Here is a 20863-nt window from a genome sequence, read left to right as displayed (position 1 = left end):
ATATTTTCCTCCGTACATGAAGTAGGACATTTCTCAGCTGAAATCTTGCAGGTGATTTTTTTAAATGTCAACAGTGAAAGCATTTTTAAGCTCTATTCCTTTTCTTTGCTAGGGGGAGCACATGATGATAGAAATAAATCTCGTCCAGTTGTGATAACATGTGTTCGTCCTGGAGGACCTGCTGACAGGTAAACTTTATCTTTCTGTGTCACTATCCAAAACAAAATAAATAAAGCTGGGGACTTTGACATAGAAGTTGATGTATTAGAAATTTTACAGTAAAATGTAGATATTAAGCAAACATGTTACAATGTGAAAACTGAGAGTCTGAGCTATAGAATCAGAAAAAATAAGGTTTGCCTCTAGAGTCTATACTTACTATACTATATGTTTATCAAGTGACTTAATACAGAGCTCAATTTCCACCACCGTTGGAAATGTAGATACTAATATCTACCTTTCAGAGCTGTTCAGTTTTATCAAAGGTTGGAGATATATAATGCCTTGCAGGGGCCTGGCACAGGGGGGGCACTTACAGAACTCAGCTGGCTCTTTTAGGCAGGTGCTAGAAATGCATCTTCTCCTCTTGCTAATCTCCCAGCCTGGACAGATAGGTGGTGGTGGTGAGATTCTTACCATTCTCAACATTCTTACTATTAGTGTTATCTTTTGATAGTGACTATGTAGGTCAGAATGGAAGTGACTTTTAGTAAAATGGAAGACATTTCATTAGTCTCTAGAGTTTTCTTTGCATTTCTCTTCCTTGCTAATTTGAATATGTGAAGGGCAAATGCCTTCAACTTTCCTATTGTAAGCCTTGTAGGGCCCCAAGTAAGCTCACAACTTAAGTGTCTCTGGAGATACTTACCTCTGTATTAGTTTCCCACAGTAAAAGTTCACTCTATAATGATGGGGGAACACAACTGCTGCCGTTAGAGACTGTTGAAGGGGAGGAGGAAAATGTACTGATTCCTCCTGTCTCTGTTTGAGACCAGGATAAACTTAAAAACCTTTGTTAAGAGATAAAGATAATAATATTATTTATTATTAATAAATATTAACCATTAATTAATTAACCATTTATAACCATTATTTATTAAGCATTTACTATGTGGTAGGGACTGTACTGAGGGCTTGGCGAACATTATCTTATTTTATCCTTACAACCCACCCTTTAAATGAGGTCTTTGTATCCACATTTACAGATGACAAAACTGCCCAGTATGGCAGTGAGTAAGTGAAAGAACTGTAGGAGGAATTCAGGTTTCTTTTCCTTTGAAGCTCATATGATTAGCTCACTTTTAAGAAAGATGATATTTCATATAAAATTAGAAAATAGGAAAACACTGGTGTCTTACTTGTGCTGACGTGTGTTTGCATTTGCAGCGGGTAACAAAATGTCCACGAGTTTCCCCTTTTCCCTTTCCATGTGTCTCTAGTGAATCACTCTTCCTGAAGCGAATTAGAATATTTTCTTTTCTTATTAACATTTAGAGTTGGAGTTGACAGAAATGTCAAAACATAGGCTACGAGCTTGTGAGTGGTGTACTTGTATTACCAAATTAATTTAGAACTCAAAAAAATCTGAGAATTGAAGAAAAAAATTGGAGCCAAAGGACTTAGAAAGTGAACTAGGTGAAAGATGTTTATTTCAAAGGCCATTATTATTCTTTCCAAATCCTCAACATATAATCCCACCATTTGATTTTCTCATTTTTGTGCCCCTCCCTGAGGCAGGGTTATCTGGGGGCCACCCTGGCTGTACTTTTGTGGTGTCACTGAGTCATCTCTCAACGCCTTGAGTGTCTGTGGTCACAGCAGGGAGAATAGCATTTGCCTTCCTCTTCCAGGGAATGTGAGGTTGAATCAATTTCATGATTGCCAAATGGCCTTATAAATCAGTAGGGAAATTTATAGACAAGGGAAATTTCTCACCAGCAATTCCTATCCTGCTTGGATTCACTGGTAATAATTTGAATGAAATTCCCTGGCTTTTCTGTTTACCTGACTTTGGGAAAATAGGTGAATAGTATTTTCTGGCCTCCAATGAATCCATTTTAGACATTCAGGCAAAAACGTAGAAAAGGGAAAATATGCCCTTCTTACTTTTGTACTTCAAGAATTACCTGTGGGTAACTAGGTTTTTTGCTAATGTGTAGTTATTTTCTCATTACTGATTTTCATATTACAGCAATTTTCTGTTCAGGGTTACTTCTTTATACTCTTTTTGTCACACTTGATGCTTTAAAAGATTGCAGATGGGATGGATGGCAGAATATGTGTAACAAAATGAATTTGGCTAAGTGACTATTAATACCGAGCCCCTTTGTGGTAAATTAGTAAAGACTATTCCTTTATTCTCCCTTCAGAGAGGGCACGATCAAACCTGGTGACAGGTTGCTCAGTGTGGATGGAATTCGGCTTCTTGGAACCACGCATGCTGAAGCCATGAGTATTCTTAAACAATGTGGACAAGAAGCAACGCTGCTGATAGAATATGATGTCTCAGTAATGGGTATGTTGGAGTCCTGAGGGTGTGATCTCTAAGCACCAGAACGTCACTATCTGTCCCTGATTTTGGATTAAGTATGTGTTGTTATGCCCTCCTGGAATAGACAGAATTCATAAATACTATATAATGTTACTCTGTTTGAGTTCAGGAAGATGTGAGTGGCTGTACTTTGTAGTGATGTAGAGTTCTCACATCAATAGGTTCCATAATAAAGTCTCATTCTGTCAGTGTGTCACCCAGCAATCAGCTCTTCTATGTGGATTACCCTTTGGCAGCAAAGTGTTTTTTCCCCTCCAAATCACAAAAATAGTACTGTTAACGTAAGGACTGGTACTCTTTTTTTTTTATTACATAGAGACTGACAGCAGTAGGTGATTCCTTTCCTTCTTGTAACTTCGCAGTGTGAAGCCAGCTAATCAAAATAATAGAAATGACCATTTATTTCACCATCAGATTTAGGGATAAGAAAAATACAGGAGATGTAGGATCATTGATTAAAATAAAAACTTGAGTGCAGTTTTCTTTTTATAAATTATGATTCTACTAGAAAGAAACTATTTTTACACTCATACCTATAGTAAAACTGGCAAGATATTCTCATGTGGCTTTTAAATGGTAAGAGAGCCAACGTCTTGTATAATGTTGACTAAGGCAGAAAAATTATGAGAGAATGAATTGGAACTTGAAATTGAAACTTAAATCATGCTGTGAGTAAACCTTACAATTATCAGACTCCATTAGGTGACCTGGCTTTACCATCCAGTTTTATGTTGTGAAATGTAGCTGAGAAAAAGAGACTTATTCTACAACTGCATACTCCTTTATTTCTCACTCTGTATGACTCCTCTATAACAGTGTTGTATGAGAGTATTCTTAATCTGTTTGCTGGCCTGAAATGTCTGGAGAGTATGAGGTTTCCTAATGGGAAAGTATGAAACTTAAGGAGTTTTTAGAAGGATAAATGATGTGGTATACCCTTGATGTGGAAAGTTCATAAATGAATATTCCCTCTCTTACTTTCCACCTTCCTTTTTCCCTCTTTCCTTTTTTCTTTCCATCCTTCATTCCCTCCTTTCTTTCTGTCTTATTTTTGTTATATGTTTTTTTAATTAGATGTTGAGTTAGATGATTTGGGTTCCGTTTTCAACTCTACTAATTTCTAGATATTAATTTGGAGCATATGATTTGATTTCCCTGTGCCTTATTTGTCAAATGGAGACTAGCATCCCTTTTTTAAAGGCAATTATAAAGATAAAATCAGATTACATAAGTAAGGTGATGAGACAAGTGGATTGTTAACATTAAAAATTGAAGCAGATATTTGACAACTAACTACTTTGTTCAGTCTACAAACATTTATTGAAGTAAATGGCAGGGAACAGGAAAAAGATGAACAAAATAGACCTGGTCCCTGACCTTATGAAGCTTGCAATGGATAGGAAGAACAGACAGTAAACAAGGGTATTACCAAACAGATAAACTCATCAAATGTGATCATTGCTGTAAAGGACAAGAACAGTATTCTGTAATAGGGAATAAGGGCAGGCACAGGTGAGGGTTGGCAGGTGATTTAAATAGGGAAGTCAGTGAAGAGGTAAGAGGTTAAAACCCAAAGGCTTAGAAGGAACCGGCTCCCAGACTGAAGACAATAGTCTCTGTAAGGCTGCAGCATTCCACATCAGAGAGACAAGGTCTCCTCCACTGGGATAGATACCATTTAAGGGAAAAGCCCTCCAAGTTTCACCATTGCCAGGGTCAGGAGGGAATGGCGTGACCCTACCTGTTTGCCTTCTTTCCAACTCAGTCTCACATTCTGAATGAAACCTGACAGTTTTCACACCCTAGAATTCCCAGTCAGCTCCTTAATGTAGGAGAAAGTGGACTATCAGGAAGGAAACTCATTTTAAGAGTTCCTCAAGGTTGCTGAATATAAGATGATTATACAAAAATCAGTTGCCTTTCTGTATATCAGCCCAAACAGAAAGTTAAAATTTTAAGGTGTCCTTTATAATAGTAATGCAATTACAAGGTTCCTGTAAGGAATAAACCTTATAAAAGTTGTATGAACCCATTATAGATATAGATATGCATATGCAAATACAGATGCATAAAAGAATACTTAAATACATAAAGACCTATATTATGATCTTGGAGAGGAAGCTTTAATAGCTAAAAGATGTCTTTTCTCCCAAATGTATCCACAAATTTAATTCTATTTAAACTCTCAAAAAAAGCATCTTTGAGGTTACCTGAATAAGCTGTTTTTTAAATGTACATGAAGTTAGAAAAGGGAGCAAGGAAAAATTGTCAAAATATTTTTGAAACAATCTGAAGATAAAGAATATTGTTCTACCCAATATCAAGACTCATTCTAAAGTTGTGGCCTTAAGTCTATCTAATATTAACATGGGATAAAGAGACCAGTAGAAGAGGATAAAATGCCTGAAACAGACCACTGTCCATATGGAACCAGAGGTACAGTCAAACATCAGTGAAGAAATGTTCAACCAATCAGTAAATGATGCTGGAACAGTTAACCACTTGGGGAAAATTAAATTCCTACTTCATATTATACCTAAAAATAAATTTTATATTTACTTAACCATTTCCCAGTAGACTGCTATTATAAATAACTAAAAAAAATCTTTCTACCTAAATGTTTGTCTGTATTTCTCATTTCATTGAGACAATGTGTTAAATATATTTGAAACATAATTCCAATTGTCTTCCAGAAAAGTTGCACTATTTTATATTACTACCAGCAATGCTTTAAGTGTATATCTCATCAGAGTTCGTCAATATTGAATATTATTTTTAATATATCTTATTTGTTAGGTAAACATTGCATTATATTTTAATTCAACCCAAAAAATTTCTAGTGCAGGTAAGTATTTTTTCATATGTTCATCTTCATTTTCTATTGTCATTTATGTCCTTTATTCATTTTTCTATTGGAGATGCTTTTACTTTTTGTTTATTGGCTTGTACTATTTATATATTAAAGGCATTAGTCATCAGTTTTTCATAAAAACTTTTCTCAGTAGCTTATTTCCCTTCAAAGTTATTTATGGACTTCTATTGTGATAGCTTTCTGTCACTCTTAGATAAAGCTAAATAGATACAGCAATAGTTCAGTAGTATATGTACACATCAATATCAGCATTTTGGTCAAAACCCTTCAACAAGTCTCTAGGAAGTTCCAAACTTTCCCACATCTTCTGTCTTCTTCTGAGCCCTCCAAACTGTTCCAATCTCTGCCCATTATCCAGTTCCAAAGTCACTTCCATATTTTCAAGTATCTTTATAGCAGTGCCCTATTTTCCTCAATATCAATTTTCTATATTAGTCTGTTTTCACACTGCTCCAAAGAACTACCTGAGACTGGGTAATTTATAAAGAAAAAAGGTTTAATTGACCCACAGTTCTGCATGGCTGGGGAGGCCTCAGGAAACTTGCAATCATGGAGAAGAAAGGCACATCTTACATGGTGGCGAGAGAGAGATGAACCACCACACACTTTTAAACCATCAGATCTTGTGAGAACTCACTATCATGAGAACAACATGGGGGAAAACTGTCCCCATGATCCAATCACCTCCCATGAGGTCCCGCCATCAACATGTGAGATTACAATTCAAGATGAGGTTTGGGTGGGAACACAGAGCCCAACTATATCAACTAGTCTAAGGAGGGAATTTATTAGCCTACAAAAGTAAAAAGCCCAAGATATATCCTGGCTTTAGAAACAAGTTTAATAATGTCATAGGAGTTTTGTCTCTCAGTTCTCCTTGCCTGAGAAAGGCTCTCCTCTGTCACAGCAAGATGGCCCTACCACCCAAAAGTCTGCATTATTTTGAGAGTTTGTGATGCCAGAAAAAGAAACAAGACTGATCTCCTCTAAAAGATTCTTAATGACTTAGCTTGGGGCAAATGCTGATCACTACACTAAGCATTGTATCTAGGGATATAGTGCACTCTACAACTGTGGTATGGAGGGCAAGAACATATGTTGAATGACCCAAACAGAACGAGCCACAGAAATGGCAATTCCCCAAAGTAGATGATGTGGGATTGAAAAAGAAAATAATAGGTGCCATTTTAAGACGCAATTAAATGTTAAATATTATATTCCCACTAATAGTATGTGAGAGTTTCCTTTGCTTCACATCCTCACTAGTGCTTGGTATTTGTATTAGTCCATTTTCATGCTGCTGATAAAGACATACTCAAGACTAGGCAATTTACAAAAGAAAGACATTTAACGGACTCACAGTTCCACATGGCTGGGGAAGCCTCACAATCATGGCAGAAGGTGAAAGGAATGTTCCACATGGTGACAGACAGGAGAAGAGAACTGTGCAGGGAAACTGCCCTTTATAAAACCATCAGATCTCATGAGACTTATTCACTATCACGAGAATAGCATGGGAAAGACCCGCCACCATGATTCAATTACCTCCCACCATGCCCCTCCCACAACACATGGGAATTACGAGAGCTACAATTCAAGATGAGATTTGGATGGGGGTACAGCCAAACCATATCAGTATTCTCTGCCTGTTTCATTCTAACCGTTCTGATCAGCGTGTGGTGGCATCTCATTTTAAGTTTGATACACATTTCCTGGATGAATAACAATGTGGAGCACCTTTTCATTGCCAGGAAGACATGCTTATGGCTTTGGTTTTACTTTCATGAATAATACTTTGATTTATTTACATACTACTACAAGTACACACATTATTTCTTAGAAAGTGTGTGTGTGTGGTGTGTGTACAATATAGATATCAATACCTCAACCCTGGAATCAGATACATTTTTTCAGTAAATCTCAAATGATAAATATTAGTAAATTCAGTGCTCTGTTTAGGAAAGCTATTGAAACTGTCAATTTTATTAACTAAAGTTTAATTTAGTCTGTGTTGACATTTTAAGGACAATTTTTTGAAATAAGGAAGACTGAGAAAAATAATTTGAAGAAAAATTAAGAGTTCAATTTTAGATATGCTAAGTTTGAGATGTCTGTCCATCATGTAAGTGGAGGTATGAGTTGAAAGTTGAGTATTTTAGGTGGAGTTCAGTACACAGGTCCGAGCAGAAGATATAAATGTTTAAGTCATCATCACTTATATTGCAAGGCTGGATGAGACACGTAGGGGAGAGAGTTTAGGCAGAGAAGAGAGAGGCCCAGGGACTGAGCTCTGAGACCATCCCGTAGTTACATCAGGAATGTGGCCAATGCACTGATGGAGACAGTGATCCAAGGCCAAGTGTGGAGTGATGGAGGCCAGATTTTTCCTGTGTAAAATGGTGGCAATTACACTACCACAGTCACAAGTTGCTATGAGGAGCAAAAGGATTAATGCATATGTGGTGCTTGGCACATCATATGTGCTCAATAAATTGTGAACAAATTATTTAAAATGCTATGGGGAAAACCTACACTTCAATATTGTTGAACTATATTACCAAATAATTGGGTCTGAGAGCCCTGTGGTTGGAAAAGTAACATAAAAGTATAAGTATAAGGAAAGCATGAGCATCTTTTTTTTTCTTCTTCAACTTTTAAGTTCAGGGGTAAATGTGCAGGATGTGCAGGTTTGTTACATAGGTAAACGTGTGCCATGGTGGTTTGCTGCACGGATCAACCCATCACCTAGATATTAAGCCCAGCATCCATTAGCTATTCTTCCTGATGCTCTCCCTTCCCCTGCTCCCCCGACAGGTCCCGGTGTGTGTCGTTCCCCTCCATGTGTCCACATGTTCTCATCATTCAGTTCTCCCTTATAAGTGAGAACATGCAGTGTTTGATATTCTGTTCCTGCATTAGTTTGCTGAGGAGAATGGCTTCCAGCTCCATCCATGTTCCGTCAAAGGATATGATCTCATTCCTTTTTATGGCTGCATAGTATTCCATAGTGTATATGTATCACATTTTCTTTATCCAGTCTGTCATTGATGGGCAGTTGAGTTGATTCCATGTCTTTGGAAAGCATGAACTTCTAAGGAAAAAAGTTCTGAAAGCAATGACTGTAGTAAAATACAGTGCCTTTTAAAGTAAGACAAACTTGGTTTTGGATTTTGGCTCTCTGTTGACCTTGGGCAATATTTAACCTCTCCAAGCTCCAACTTTTCCATCTCTAAAGTAGGGATGATGGTAGTATTTCTTCATAGGGCTGATGAAAAGATGAAGGGAGTGAATACATGTAAAGTGCTCGCCTTAACCAAACTGTTAGTGAATACCAAGAAATTAAATTGGCTCTTTTCATGCTCCACTTCTCTAAAATGAACCTCAAGTCTACCATTACACTGGATTAAGATGAAACTGATGGTTCACTCTGTGACAACATTGAATTGTTGTTAGAAAGCATATTTGGAAATGACATGTTCTGGATCATTTTATGTTCTAAAAGTTCGTCAGAATACTTATTTTGCTTAGACCTTTGCTAAAATATTTCTAAAATATGTTCCTGAGAATATATATTAAGTTAGGTACTTCAGTCTTTGGTAGAGGAGCACACAACTATCCCAAGAACATCGTTCTGAACACCAATCCTTGGGCAGGTGTTATAGAGTCAAGAGGTGTAGAAGATTGTGCCAAATCTGTACTGATTTGTAACTTGCTCTGGATTTTTAAAATTACATGATTCTCTAATATTTGTCTATTTTATAACTTCCTTCCCTGGGAAGAACTACAGATGACAGTCAGTGAACATGAAATTCTTGCTGGCTGAATAAAACAAGGCTCACTGTAGAGTAATTATAACGAGAGACAGTTAATGTCTACAGTGATCTTAGTAGCTTTCAAATGTAACCAACAAACTATTGCAGTTGATAATAAAGATGGAACAATAACTAAAATATTTTTCCCAAATGCCCTGAGCTTTCCCACTGTTGTGCCCAATATCTAGTATTCCTATGCACAAACTTTGCAAAACTATAGTACTGGCCCAGGTCAAATCCGTCTCCCTCATTCATCCTGTTCTTATTTGGATTATTCAATCTCTTATTTTTCCTTTTGAGAGAGGAAGGAGCACTCTCTGTAATACTTTCCTGGTGACTCTTGAAAGTATTTACATTTTAATTTACCTTAATAATCTATGTATTTTTCTATTGTGCCACTAGTTTCTACAGACTCTGTGGGGACACTAACCAATCATCTTTATCTGAGTATTTCCATAACATCTAATGTGGAGCCCTCACACATACATAGAAGGCACTTAAAGACAACTGTGAATTGAACAATGTGTTCACCCATAGATTAGCTGTTCTTATGAATCATCATCATTAAGTGGTATGTGTAGAATGTAGCAGAACATCAGTGTTTATGCTGTAGGTTTAAAATGAAGTTACTACATGATTTTATCTTACATTGCACAATGACATCATGGATCTTTCAATCACAACACCTCCTAATCTACCTATGATATTTTTCTGAATTCCTGTAAATCTCTGTCTTTCCCTTTAGCTGTAACTGTCTTTGGTCAGCTTCAAACCTTTCTTTTTGATCACCTAGATTATGCTAGCATGCAAAACCAAGGATACTGAGAAAAGTTTTATCATTTCCTTAGAAATGCCCAACAGTGTTAGCTAGGCATGGTAGCACCACCTGTAGTCTTAGACACTGAGGATGCAGAGGCTGGAGGATTGCTTCAGCTCAGGAGTTTGAGGCTGCCATGAGTTATGATCACACCACTGCACTCCAGAATGGGCGAGAGAGCAAGAGCCCTCTTTTAAAAAAAAAAAAAAAAGATAAGAAAGGAAGGAATGCCCTATGGTATTATATCTTTGCCCAGCAGCTACATGGGCAGTCCTTACTTATATGCATTTAATCTCGAGCAAACATAAAATAGCAATTTTTAAATAATTCCTTTTTATCAAGACTGCTATGAGTCTTCAGAAGAGATTATTAACTCCCTTGCAGTAAAAAACTACAGGTTTATTGGCATTATCACAACTGTATCTTGGCTATATTTTGTATTTTATTTTGGGGAGATATCAAGATATAACACTTACAACAGTCCCAAGAGTAAGTTAGTCACTATTTATACTTTATCGATTTCTTTTGTTTGTTTCTTTTGTTTTCTTTTTTTGAGACGGAGTCTCGCTCTGTAGCCCAGGCTGGAGTGCAGTGGCGTGATCTTGGCTCACTGCAAGCTCCACCTCCTGGGTTCACGCCATTCTCCTGCCTCAGCCTCCTGAGTAGCTGGGACCACAGGCGCCCGCCACCTCGCCCAGCTAATTTTTTGTATTTTTAGTAGACACGGGGTTTCACCGTGTTGGCCAGGATGGTCTCCATCTCCTGACCTTGTGATCGGCCTGCCTTGGCCTCCCAAAGGGCTGGGATTACAGGCATGAGCCACCGCGCCGGCCCATACTTTATCAGTTTCTTACAGGTGATCTCAGTGAACTGGAAACAGTTTTCCAAGGGCTGCTAAAGTATTTGTAACACGACGCACAAGCTTCCTTGTGGGTTACCAGCTTAACTTTCTTTTCATGGAAAATGTCATTAAAGGGACGTTCATAGGGTTTCCTACATAAAAGAAGTCTATAAGTTTTAAATGACAGTGGTATTTTAAGATAAAAATTGGATTTTCTTATATGTTCTCTGTTTTCTAGAGAAAAAAAGGTTAATTTTTGCAGAATATTCTGGCTCCCACCTTCCTCATTCCCTTTTACATATTCAAACTCAGAGCCACTTACTATGTTTCTGGAGATAAAACTAGTGGGTGAGAAAAGAGTTACCCTAGTTTAGGAAAGGGTATGAATTTTTAGTTACTTTTATATTACTAAATTAGAATAGAGTATGCTTTAAAATTTACTTTTGTGTTAGTACAACACACAAAGAGAAAAGCACTGAAATCTTAGTTGTACAACTTATTAAATTTTCATTTATGTGTTCTCCATTGAGGTCAAGAAATGAAACATAATTATCATCACCAAAACCCCCATTGTGCTTTCTCTCATCCCTTCTCCATATGTAACCCCTGTCTTGATTTCCTAAACCAGAAATTCATTTTGCTGGACTTTAAACTTTATATAAATGAAATCATACAGTGTATTTATTTGGTAGCTGGGTTCTTTTGCCCAAATTACGTTTGTGAGATTGCATCATATTGTTGCCTATAGCAATAGTTCGTTCTTTTTAATTGTTGTATAGTATTCCATTGTGTGAATAGATCACAATTTAAATACTTCCTTATTGATTATCATTTGGGTATTTTTCAGCTTGCCACTCCTATAAATAATACCATTGTGAACATTCTAATATTTGTCTTTTCGAACATATGTATGCATTTCCATCAGATTATACCTAGTAGTGGAATTGCTAGGCCTTAAATTACATGTCAGTTACATGCTTTGGTAGATACTGCCAATGAGTGTTTCCTAAGTGGCTGCACCAATTTACACTCCCACTAACAGTTTCACATCCTTCACATCCTCACCAGTACTTGGTATTGTCAGTCTTTTTCATTATAACCATTCTGAAAAGAATATAATAATATATCATTGTGGTTTTAATGTCTATACCTCAGATGAATAAGAATGTTGAGTACCTTTCAATATTGGCCATATGGATATTTTTGTGAAATGCCTGCTCAAGTGTTTTGATCCATTTTCTTTCTATTGGATAATTCTGTTCTTCTTATTGGTTTATATGATTTCCTTATATATTGTGTATACAAGCCCTTTTTCAGTTATGTGTTACAAACTAATTCTGGCTACTGAATGCAAAATAAATGCCAAAATTAGTAGATACAAGCTATACATTCCAACAAAATTTTGAGTTACTTTTTGGAATTTTTTTAAAGAATTAGACACAGAAGCTTGAAAGACTTAGATAAAAAATCATTCTCTAATATTTAGATAGATGTTGCTCTTGGGTTCCCTACACCAACCCCTCCCACCATTACTGTATTATTTTTCTATTACATTGTAGCAAAATGCCACAAAGGTAGTGATTTACAGTTTTATAAGTTAGAAATCCAGGCAGGCGTGGATGAGTTTTTTTGCTTAGGATCTCACAAGGCCTAGGTCAAGATGTCAGCAGGCTAAGCTCTTATCTGTAAGGTCTGGGAAATAATCCCTTCCAAGCTAACACAGGTGGTTGGCAGAGTCAATTCCTTGGAGTCAGTCCAAGGTCCTCATTTCCTTGCCAGCTGCTCTCTGGAACCATTTGCTGTTCCTAGAAACCACCCACATTTCTTCTCACATGGCCCCTCCATCTTCAAGCCAGCAATGGTGCATTGAGTCCTCATATTTCATATATCTCTGACTTTCTCCAATGCCTTCCTCTCATACTACTAGTTGGAGAAAGTCCTCTACTTTTAAGGACTCATTTGATGACCTTGGGACCACCCAGATAATCTCCCCTTTTAAGGTTCACTATGTCAAATGACATAACACAGTAATTGAAGTTATATATTGTATCATGATACTAACAGAATCTGGGGCTTAGGGCATGGAATCTTTGGGGGATAAATCCAGAAATTCTGCCTATCATGGGACTGTACACCAAAATCAAGATGAAGAGACAGGAACAGACTAGAAAAGAAATGCCAGTAGTTGGAAGTCTAACCAATTGTTTAGAGGTTATCAGCTAGAGCAACTCCAGTGCCTAGCAATGTGCCTGGCATAAAGGATACTCTCAATAATATTTTTCAAACAAATGAATAATTAGCTTTTGAGATTTTTTCTAATCTCCATATTTGACTACAGCATGTTTTATCATCTTTCTCTGGATATTCTTGAACAAATAAATGATAAAGTATCGCAAAACTATATACATTATATATGAGGCTCATCTAGGCCAGGGGGAGTCAATAATCTTCTATTTTTTATGTCATCTCTGATTAACTGATGGTGGCCATCTGAAACACTGCATTGAGAAGGATTTTGCAGTTTGAAGATTGTTGAGGCTTGAAGGATTTTGAAGTTTAAAGGAAAAGAGCACTGTGATTACCTACACCATCTACCTGAGCACTACAGGTACATGTGATTACAAATGCATCTTATTACCATCCCACACCCACTTAGAGACCTAAGTGAGATTCAAGCCACTAGACCAAAGAACGAGTCCATATCTAATTCAGCTTTAGAGGCTTTCTATCTGATAAATCTGAATAATAGAACAGTTTGTTGTCATCTTTTGCTTCTTCCTACAACTGGAAGCTTATGCTTCTTCCTACAACTTCCACACACATTAATCCCCATTTTTTACACCCTCTACAAGAGGCAACAAACTGGAGGGCATGGCTGTGGAACATGTATTTTTCAACCTTCACAATGTTTTTGGGAAGTTGGAATTTGTTTTCAACACCTAAAAAGAGAGACTTTGTATTTAGAATAAATCTAAATATTGGGTTACTGTTAGTAATTTGACATCACCGGGTCAACATTCCTACATGTAACCCTTAGCTTGAGTTGACTCTCAGACTGCCCCTCTTGATGGGGATGTTCTTACCAGTTTGTCCAAATCATGTCCCTGACAGTACAGCCTTATAGCAAGTCACCATCATGCCTGTCCCTCAGGCACTTGGGTTTGTGATTCCCGCTCTACACAATGACCTTTTTGTTTCAGCCAACCTAGCTCCAAGACAGCCTAACTTGTATAGACTCTCAAAAAGAAGATCCCTATGAGAAGTTCCTGTCCCAAGTGGTCAACAGTCTTCTCTTTCTAACCTCACATTTCCCGGAACAGGTATTTGGGAGGAATGGGAAGTTTCTGGCAGAGTCCCAGTCTCTCTCTTCACAGCCACTGTAGGCTCCCCCAGGCTTTTCTCTCCTGGGCCTGCAGCCTCCTGTTCACCACACTCTGATTGTTTCTTTCAGCTCAGGGGGCACATGTGTATCCTGACAACTCCTTCTGTTAGGGGTAGAAGGTATCCGAGTTACCAGTGGCGAATCCGTATGGGTCTGCAGCAACCTTGATTCTTGCCTCCTCAGAAGAAAGAATTCAACTGAGGGGCATAAGGCAGAAAAAGAGACCAAGGCAAGCTTTCAGAGCAGGAGTGGAAGTTGATTTTAAAAAGCTTTAGAACAGGAAAGAAAGGAAAGTACACTTGGAAGAGACCCAAGCAGGCATTTAACTTTGATCCTGGGGCTTGATATGCTGGTCCACCTCCAGCATCTTGCACCCCTTTCCCACGATTTCTCCCTTACGGTGGGCTGCCTGCATGTGCCCTCCTTATGCTTGGGAAGTGAGCATGTGCAGTGTGTTTAGGAAGTTGTACGCATGCCCATCTGAAGGTTTCTTCCCTTTTCTGGTGGAATGCCCCCAAAAGTCATACTCCACCATTTTGTCTCTTAATACACATGCCCGGTTCACTCGCCCAATTCCTGAGACCCTGTTGAAAGCCAATTACCAATTTCAAGTATTTTTATCTGTTTGAGAAGTTGCCTCTCGCTGGTGTCTGCATTCAGTTAACACTTCATTGTGACAGCTGTGGACCGTCAGGAGATTGTCTCTCCCTGGTGCACTGACTGCTGAATTATCGTTTTTAGAGCAGCAGTGTGATAACTGCCAAACCATCACCTGATAATCACCTGACATTCCTGGTGGGTGGGGAGCAGAGTCCTCTCCTGCCCCGCTCATGCCTGTCTAACTTCATGTAACAATTCCTAATATGTTAATTGTTCATTTCTGGGCCTCTGAAGTAATTTGGATAGTCTGATTTTAGTGTAGACTATGTTAGGCCATTCTTGCATTGCTATAAAGAAATACCTGAGACTGGGTAATTTATAAAGAAGAGAGGTTTAATTGCCCCACAGTTCTGCAGGCTGTACAAGCATGGTGTCAGCATATACTTGGCTTCTTGGAAGGCCGCAGTGAGCTTTTACTCATGGCAGAAGGTGAAGTGGAAGCAGGCACATCACAGGACAAGAGCATAAGCAAGGGAGAGAGAAGGAGAGGATACCACATAATTTTAAACAGCCAAATCTTATGAGAACACACTATAGTGAGGACAGCACCAAGCCATGAGGAATCTGCCCCCATGACCCAAACACCTCCCACCGGGCCCCACCTCCAGCACTGGGAATTACATTTCAACATGAGATTTGGAAGTGACATCCAAACTATATTAGAGGTATTCATAACCACTTTCAAATTCCCGAATAACACAAATGTAAGAATACAAAATACTGTAAAATGTAATTCAGGAGCTCCTTCTAGAAGCTTAGTGTTGTATTAGGTACCATGGTGATGAGCAGTTGATTCCAAGTAGGAGTAACATGGACAAATAATTTAATATATACATTTTCTTTAAGGGCCAAATTGATGATATTTTAGGTAATATCCATTGTGATAGAATCAGAAGGGTTTTTTAAAACATCTTTGGGCCACTACTCCTAATTCGTAGCATGAGGAGAACAGACTATATCATCTTAGAGGTTCTTCCAGCTCTACTATTCTATCCCTGGACCTGGCAAATTCTCTTAAAAGATTTCAGAATTTATCATCACTGCTTTTTTCATCTATGTAACCATAAATACAAAACAAAAATGATATAAATAAAAATAGTTTAACCAATTTAAAGTGGTTACAGCTAAAATCACTATCTGAAAAGGGAAGTTGATCATTTCCGTTGTTAATCACATCAAATCCAGTAGTCCCGTTGACAATTACAAATTTTCCAAAGATTACTCCCCAGCATTCTCATAGTAGGCATAAAGCCAGCATGCTGCTGTGAAGCCATTATCTGTGAAGGTTTTGATCTTAGCATTCTGAGATATTTACTAAATTAATGGGAAGTTGGTTAAAATTCCCTCCTTTTCGGATTGTATATGATACTTCTAAAATGAAGCATGTCCTTTAGGGAGAAAATTATCCCTTTAATTTTAGCATATTTTAAAAATAGGGAAAACTGACCAAACTCTGTCAGGGGAGGTGATCTCTCTTTGTGTGATGAGTTTCTCTGAGGTCATGTACATGTATTAGTTAGACAAGAATGGCTTTTCCTTTTGAGAAGAGTAGCAGGAAAGCACTTCTATTGATCACAAGGTCAGTCTGAGGCCATCTTTTATAGAGTGCTATTAAGTACTAATTAAGATTACTTTTCTCTGTGATTGTATACTAATTTTATATTCCTCTTAATAAAATGAGCTGCAGTTATTCACTGGGGAAAAAATTACTCTTCTTTTTTACCTTCCATTAGCCATTATATAATAGTATATAGCTTCAAAAGAAACAGAAGACTACAATATTTCTCGTCAGGCATGATGTAATTTTCTCCATATTTTAGCTATCTTTGTCCAACAGCATTAACTACAGTGCTTGGTATGTAATAAAAAAATTTTTTTAAGAGTTATTTCTGGTATACCAATGGGTGTTAAAATACCAGGTTAACTCTGACAGTCATACTGTTAAGGGGATAAACTATTTTACTACTTGTTTCTATGACTTTGACACTGAAAATGACTCCTAGATGCCCCTGTAAGATCACCTAGGAGGGTACAGTTGCTCAATACAGTAATACCCACTGAGTCCCCTGCCTCCTGGCTCTTCTGTATGACACAGGCTTCACAACCATGACAGAAACTGCCCTGAATCTGTCTTGAGGTCAGGAGCTCAGAGAATTTTGGTAAGGACCCTCTGGTTTACTTTTAAGATTAAAGAAGAGTTTCTCTACTGTGAATTCTCAGAAGCAGGTTGAGATCATACTTTTAATGTGAATTTCTTTGAGAGCACACCAATATACAATGTCTTCTTTCTGTATCACCTGAAGTTCTTACCACCTGAAGAAATTGTATTGGTAGCAGTAAAACAGGAAATGGAAGAGCCAGCAAGCTTTCACCTGATCTCTGTGGGGGCATCACAGATTAGACTTGTCCTCACTGAAAATCACTGTAGCATCTAATGAACTCATTCACATGGAATATTAAATGATTGACTATTACACAGATCACCTCTCCTACTGAATTATTTTACTTAAAAACAAGTAGAATGCAAGAGACTCACTGTGAAATTTTTCCCGGAACCTCTTTACCTTTCCTGTCTCTGAAGACTCTCTCTCGTAACATCAACATCTGTTCTCACCATTCCCATTGTCTCTATTTAGACATCTCCCGGTTAGTTATAAAATAAAGGCCACAATTTTTAGTCTAACACTAAGACTCTACCCAGCCTTTCCCTGACCTACCTCTCCTAGATTTATTTTTTGTTGTGCTTCAGCCACACTGAACACCTCATGATTTGTCACCAAGGATTTACTATGTTTTTCTGTTTCTTCATGACTTTCATCCTATCTGGAGACAATAGAGTATTGTGATTAAAAGGACCCAGATTTGTTTCCTGGCTCTGTAACTTACTGGATGTGTGACCTTTCTAAGTCTTTACAATGGGGATTGGTCATAGCAGCTCCTTCCTGTGGTTATTGTGATGATCAAAGTTGTTAATACATTTAGAGCACTTGACACATTTTTGGCACATATAGAAAATTTTAAAATCTGCTTTTATTGTTGTTTTATTATTGTTGTTGTTATTAGGTGAATTTTCTTACTCTGCTATTACAGTCTTTCAAATTTGTTCCTATTTCTTGGTTTTTGTTTGTTTGTTTGTTTGTTTTGTTTTGTTTTTGAGATAAGATCTTGGCTCTGTCGCCCAGGCTGTAGTGAAGTGGCAGGATCACAGCAGCCCCGACCCCCTGGGCTCAAGCCATCCTCCCACATCAGCCTCCTGAGTAGCTGGGACTACAGGCGTGCACAACCATGCCTGAATAATTTTGTATTTTTATTTTTTTGTAGAAACAGGGTCTCCCTGTGTTGCCCAGGCTGATCTGGAACTCCTGGGCTCAGGAGATCTTCCCACCTTGACTTCCCAAAACTGCTGGTATTACAGGCATGAGCCACTGTACCCGGCCTGTTCTTAGAGTTATCCTGGTAAACCCACCTAAAGGAAATACCTCTATTCCATTAACTCTCATACCATCTTATCTTTTTTTAGATGCTTCCTATATCTCTGCCCCATTCAGTGTAGTTCTATAGTTATCTGTGTGTGTGACTGTCTCTCTTCCTTAACATTATAAACTCCTTGACGACAGGAGCTATTTCTACCCATATCGTATCCTTTCTTGTGCCCTGTACATAAAATATATTATTTGTTTATTGGTCGATGAAACAAACAAATGAACAAATAAATGAAGAATATTTGATTTTGAGCCTTTCTGCCAAATGTAATAATATCCAGAATAATTTCTTATATTTAGAGCACTTTTTACAATCTTCATCATATTTTATCCTCATAATAACCTATTTAAGGAAAACAGGCTACCTCTTGTTTTTTGAGAAAAAGACTGAAAGGGCTGTGTTGACATGGGAGTCTGTCACTTTTTGATAAATGGAAGAATCCACATGACTTCCACAGTGATAGGTCAGTTCACACAAGGCTAGTGGATTCATTTGCAACTTAAGTGGACAACAAATCCCATTTTCTAAACAAAAGATACAGAGCTTAATAGGCTTCATGGTCACCATACACTTAATGTTGAAGGCTACATTTCAAAAATATTATGTAAGAACTTTGTAGTTGACCTTTGGATGTCCCAGGGAACTTTTTGCTCCTTCTCAGTGATCATGAGACTGATCTTAAATAATACCTTTCCCCCAGTGCACTATTCTCTTTACAACGCTGTTTTTTCCAGAGCTCCTGTGGTCACAGGCTATAAGTATTTATAATCTTCTCTTCCTTGTAGCACAAAGACTATTTCACTTCAAGGCCCCTTATCACTTACCAATGGTATAGGTTCAAGACTAAATAAAAAATGTTGGAGTTGTAATTATTATTTTTATATTCTTCATGATGTAGGAAAAGAGGGTAATTTGGCTGGTTTTAAAGATAAGAAATCTCAACTACATTTTTCTTTTTTTGCCTGTATGACACAGTTTCTAAATGTCAAAGTCAAAACTGAGTCTTTTCTCTAACATAATACGTTGCCATTAGCAGATTATAGTAATAGTAATTTTTATTTACTAAGTTCCTATGATGTTTAAGGCATTTTGTAAACATTATCACATTGCATTTTAACCGTAAGAGATAGACTTAAGAATCCCTATTTGAGAAATCAGAGGAAATAAAATAAGCTGCCTGGGTAGAAAATAACAGAGCCAGAATTCAAACTGTTATGCCTGATTTCAGAACCCTTGCTTAAAAGCAGTTTAACCAGAGAAGCTTTAACACAACGTTTATATGATAATTCTTAAAATTAACTGTTTAGAACTTCTCCCCCTTAGCCTGTTCTTCTCCCATCTTCCCCATCTCAGGGACTAGTGCCTCCGCTTGAGCAATTCTCCTGAACCATCTCTTATTTGTCCCGCCCCACTGACACCAACCCTTACACAGCTCCCTGACTCTCTCCAGTCAGCCTGCTCCTCTCCATTGTTGCTGTCCACACACTTGTCCATACCTCTCACTCACAGATGCTGCCATCTCTCTCCCAAGGAACTGCAGTCACCTCCCAGCTCATGTCTACCTCTGCTCTTCACATTACTTCCATTCAATGCCATTCCACTAAATCTGTGTCATGCCTCTGAATCCTACATGCTCTTTACCCAGAACTGCCACTCCTATCTCAGTGTTGAACTTTCCCAGTTGCTTTCTTCCTTTTGATTCCCAATGCTCTTGTTTTAAGCTCTTGTTTTAAGCTCTTGTTTTAAGTTCCTCCCTGATGCCAGCTTCATGTCCTCAGGGACTTTCCAAGTTCTGTTTCCTCTGCCTAAGAAGTGATTCTCCAATCCCTCCACACATTCTTTACCAGCTATTTTGCAATGTTCCTTAAAGACTCAGCCTAAATGTCTCTTACCCAGAGAAAACAAACTTCCATAGCATCCTATCTAGATTAGGTCTCCCTGTTTTACTCCCGCAGGGAGCCCTTACTTTTCCTTCATAGTAATTATCACAGTTATAATAGTAATTTTTTGCTAAGCTAAGCTGTTGGCCTCTTTCATTAGACAATAAGCACCAGAAGGGTAGGGACGGGGGGACAAGGATATTATATATGCATTTTTACCACTATATGCATAGTATGTACCAGACACACCAAAAAAGTGTTAAATATTTGTTATCTGAATGAAATGCAGACAGGTTAAAAGCAGTGTTTCATCTAAATTGACAGTGCACGTTTAGTCTTCCCTGAAGAACTCCAAAGGTAGTAGTAAAAGATGCAGTAACGGCTTAAGTAAGCAATTTGTATTCTTATTCATCCTCTCTTTTCTTCCTTTTTTCTTTTGTTCCTTTTCCTTTCCTCTCTTCCTCTCCTATTCTCTCTCCTTCTTTTCTTTTCCCTTCTCCTCCCTCCCCTTATTGCCCTTCTTTCCCTTTTCTTCCCTTTCCTTACAGAAGCATTTCCTGCAGCT

At 37.9% G+C, this 20863-nt stretch overlaps 1 protein-coding gene across 3 annotated transcripts in view; it reads left to right on the top strand.

Annotated features, from left to right (window-relative positions):
* GRIP1 (glutamate receptor interacting protein 1) overlaps positions 1–20863 on the top strand; it is a 328912-nt gene that overhangs the window by 156698 nt on the left and 151351 nt on the right. For all 3 annotated transcript variants that reach the window (XM_011976577.1, XM_011976576.1, XM_011976575.1), the window contains exons 6-7: positions 113–188; positions 2370–2515. In XM_011976577.1, the coding sequence (XP_011831967.1) occupies positions 113–188; positions 2370–2515 (222 nt within the window). The remainder of the gene's footprint in view (positions 1–112; positions 189–2369; positions 2516–20863) is intronic.

The sequence above is a fragment of the Mandrillus leucophaeus genome, unplaced genomic scaffold, assembly GCF_000951045.1.
Source record: "Mandrillus leucophaeus isolate KB7577 unplaced genomic scaffold, Mleu.le_1.0 Scaffold169, whole genome shotgun sequence".
NCBI classification, from domain to species: domain Eukaryota; kingdom Metazoa; phylum Chordata; class Mammalia; order Primates; family Cercopithecidae; genus Mandrillus; species Mandrillus leucophaeus.
The sequence above is the reverse complement of the archived record's forward strand: the minus strand, read 5'-3'. Positions and strand labels throughout refer to the sequence as shown.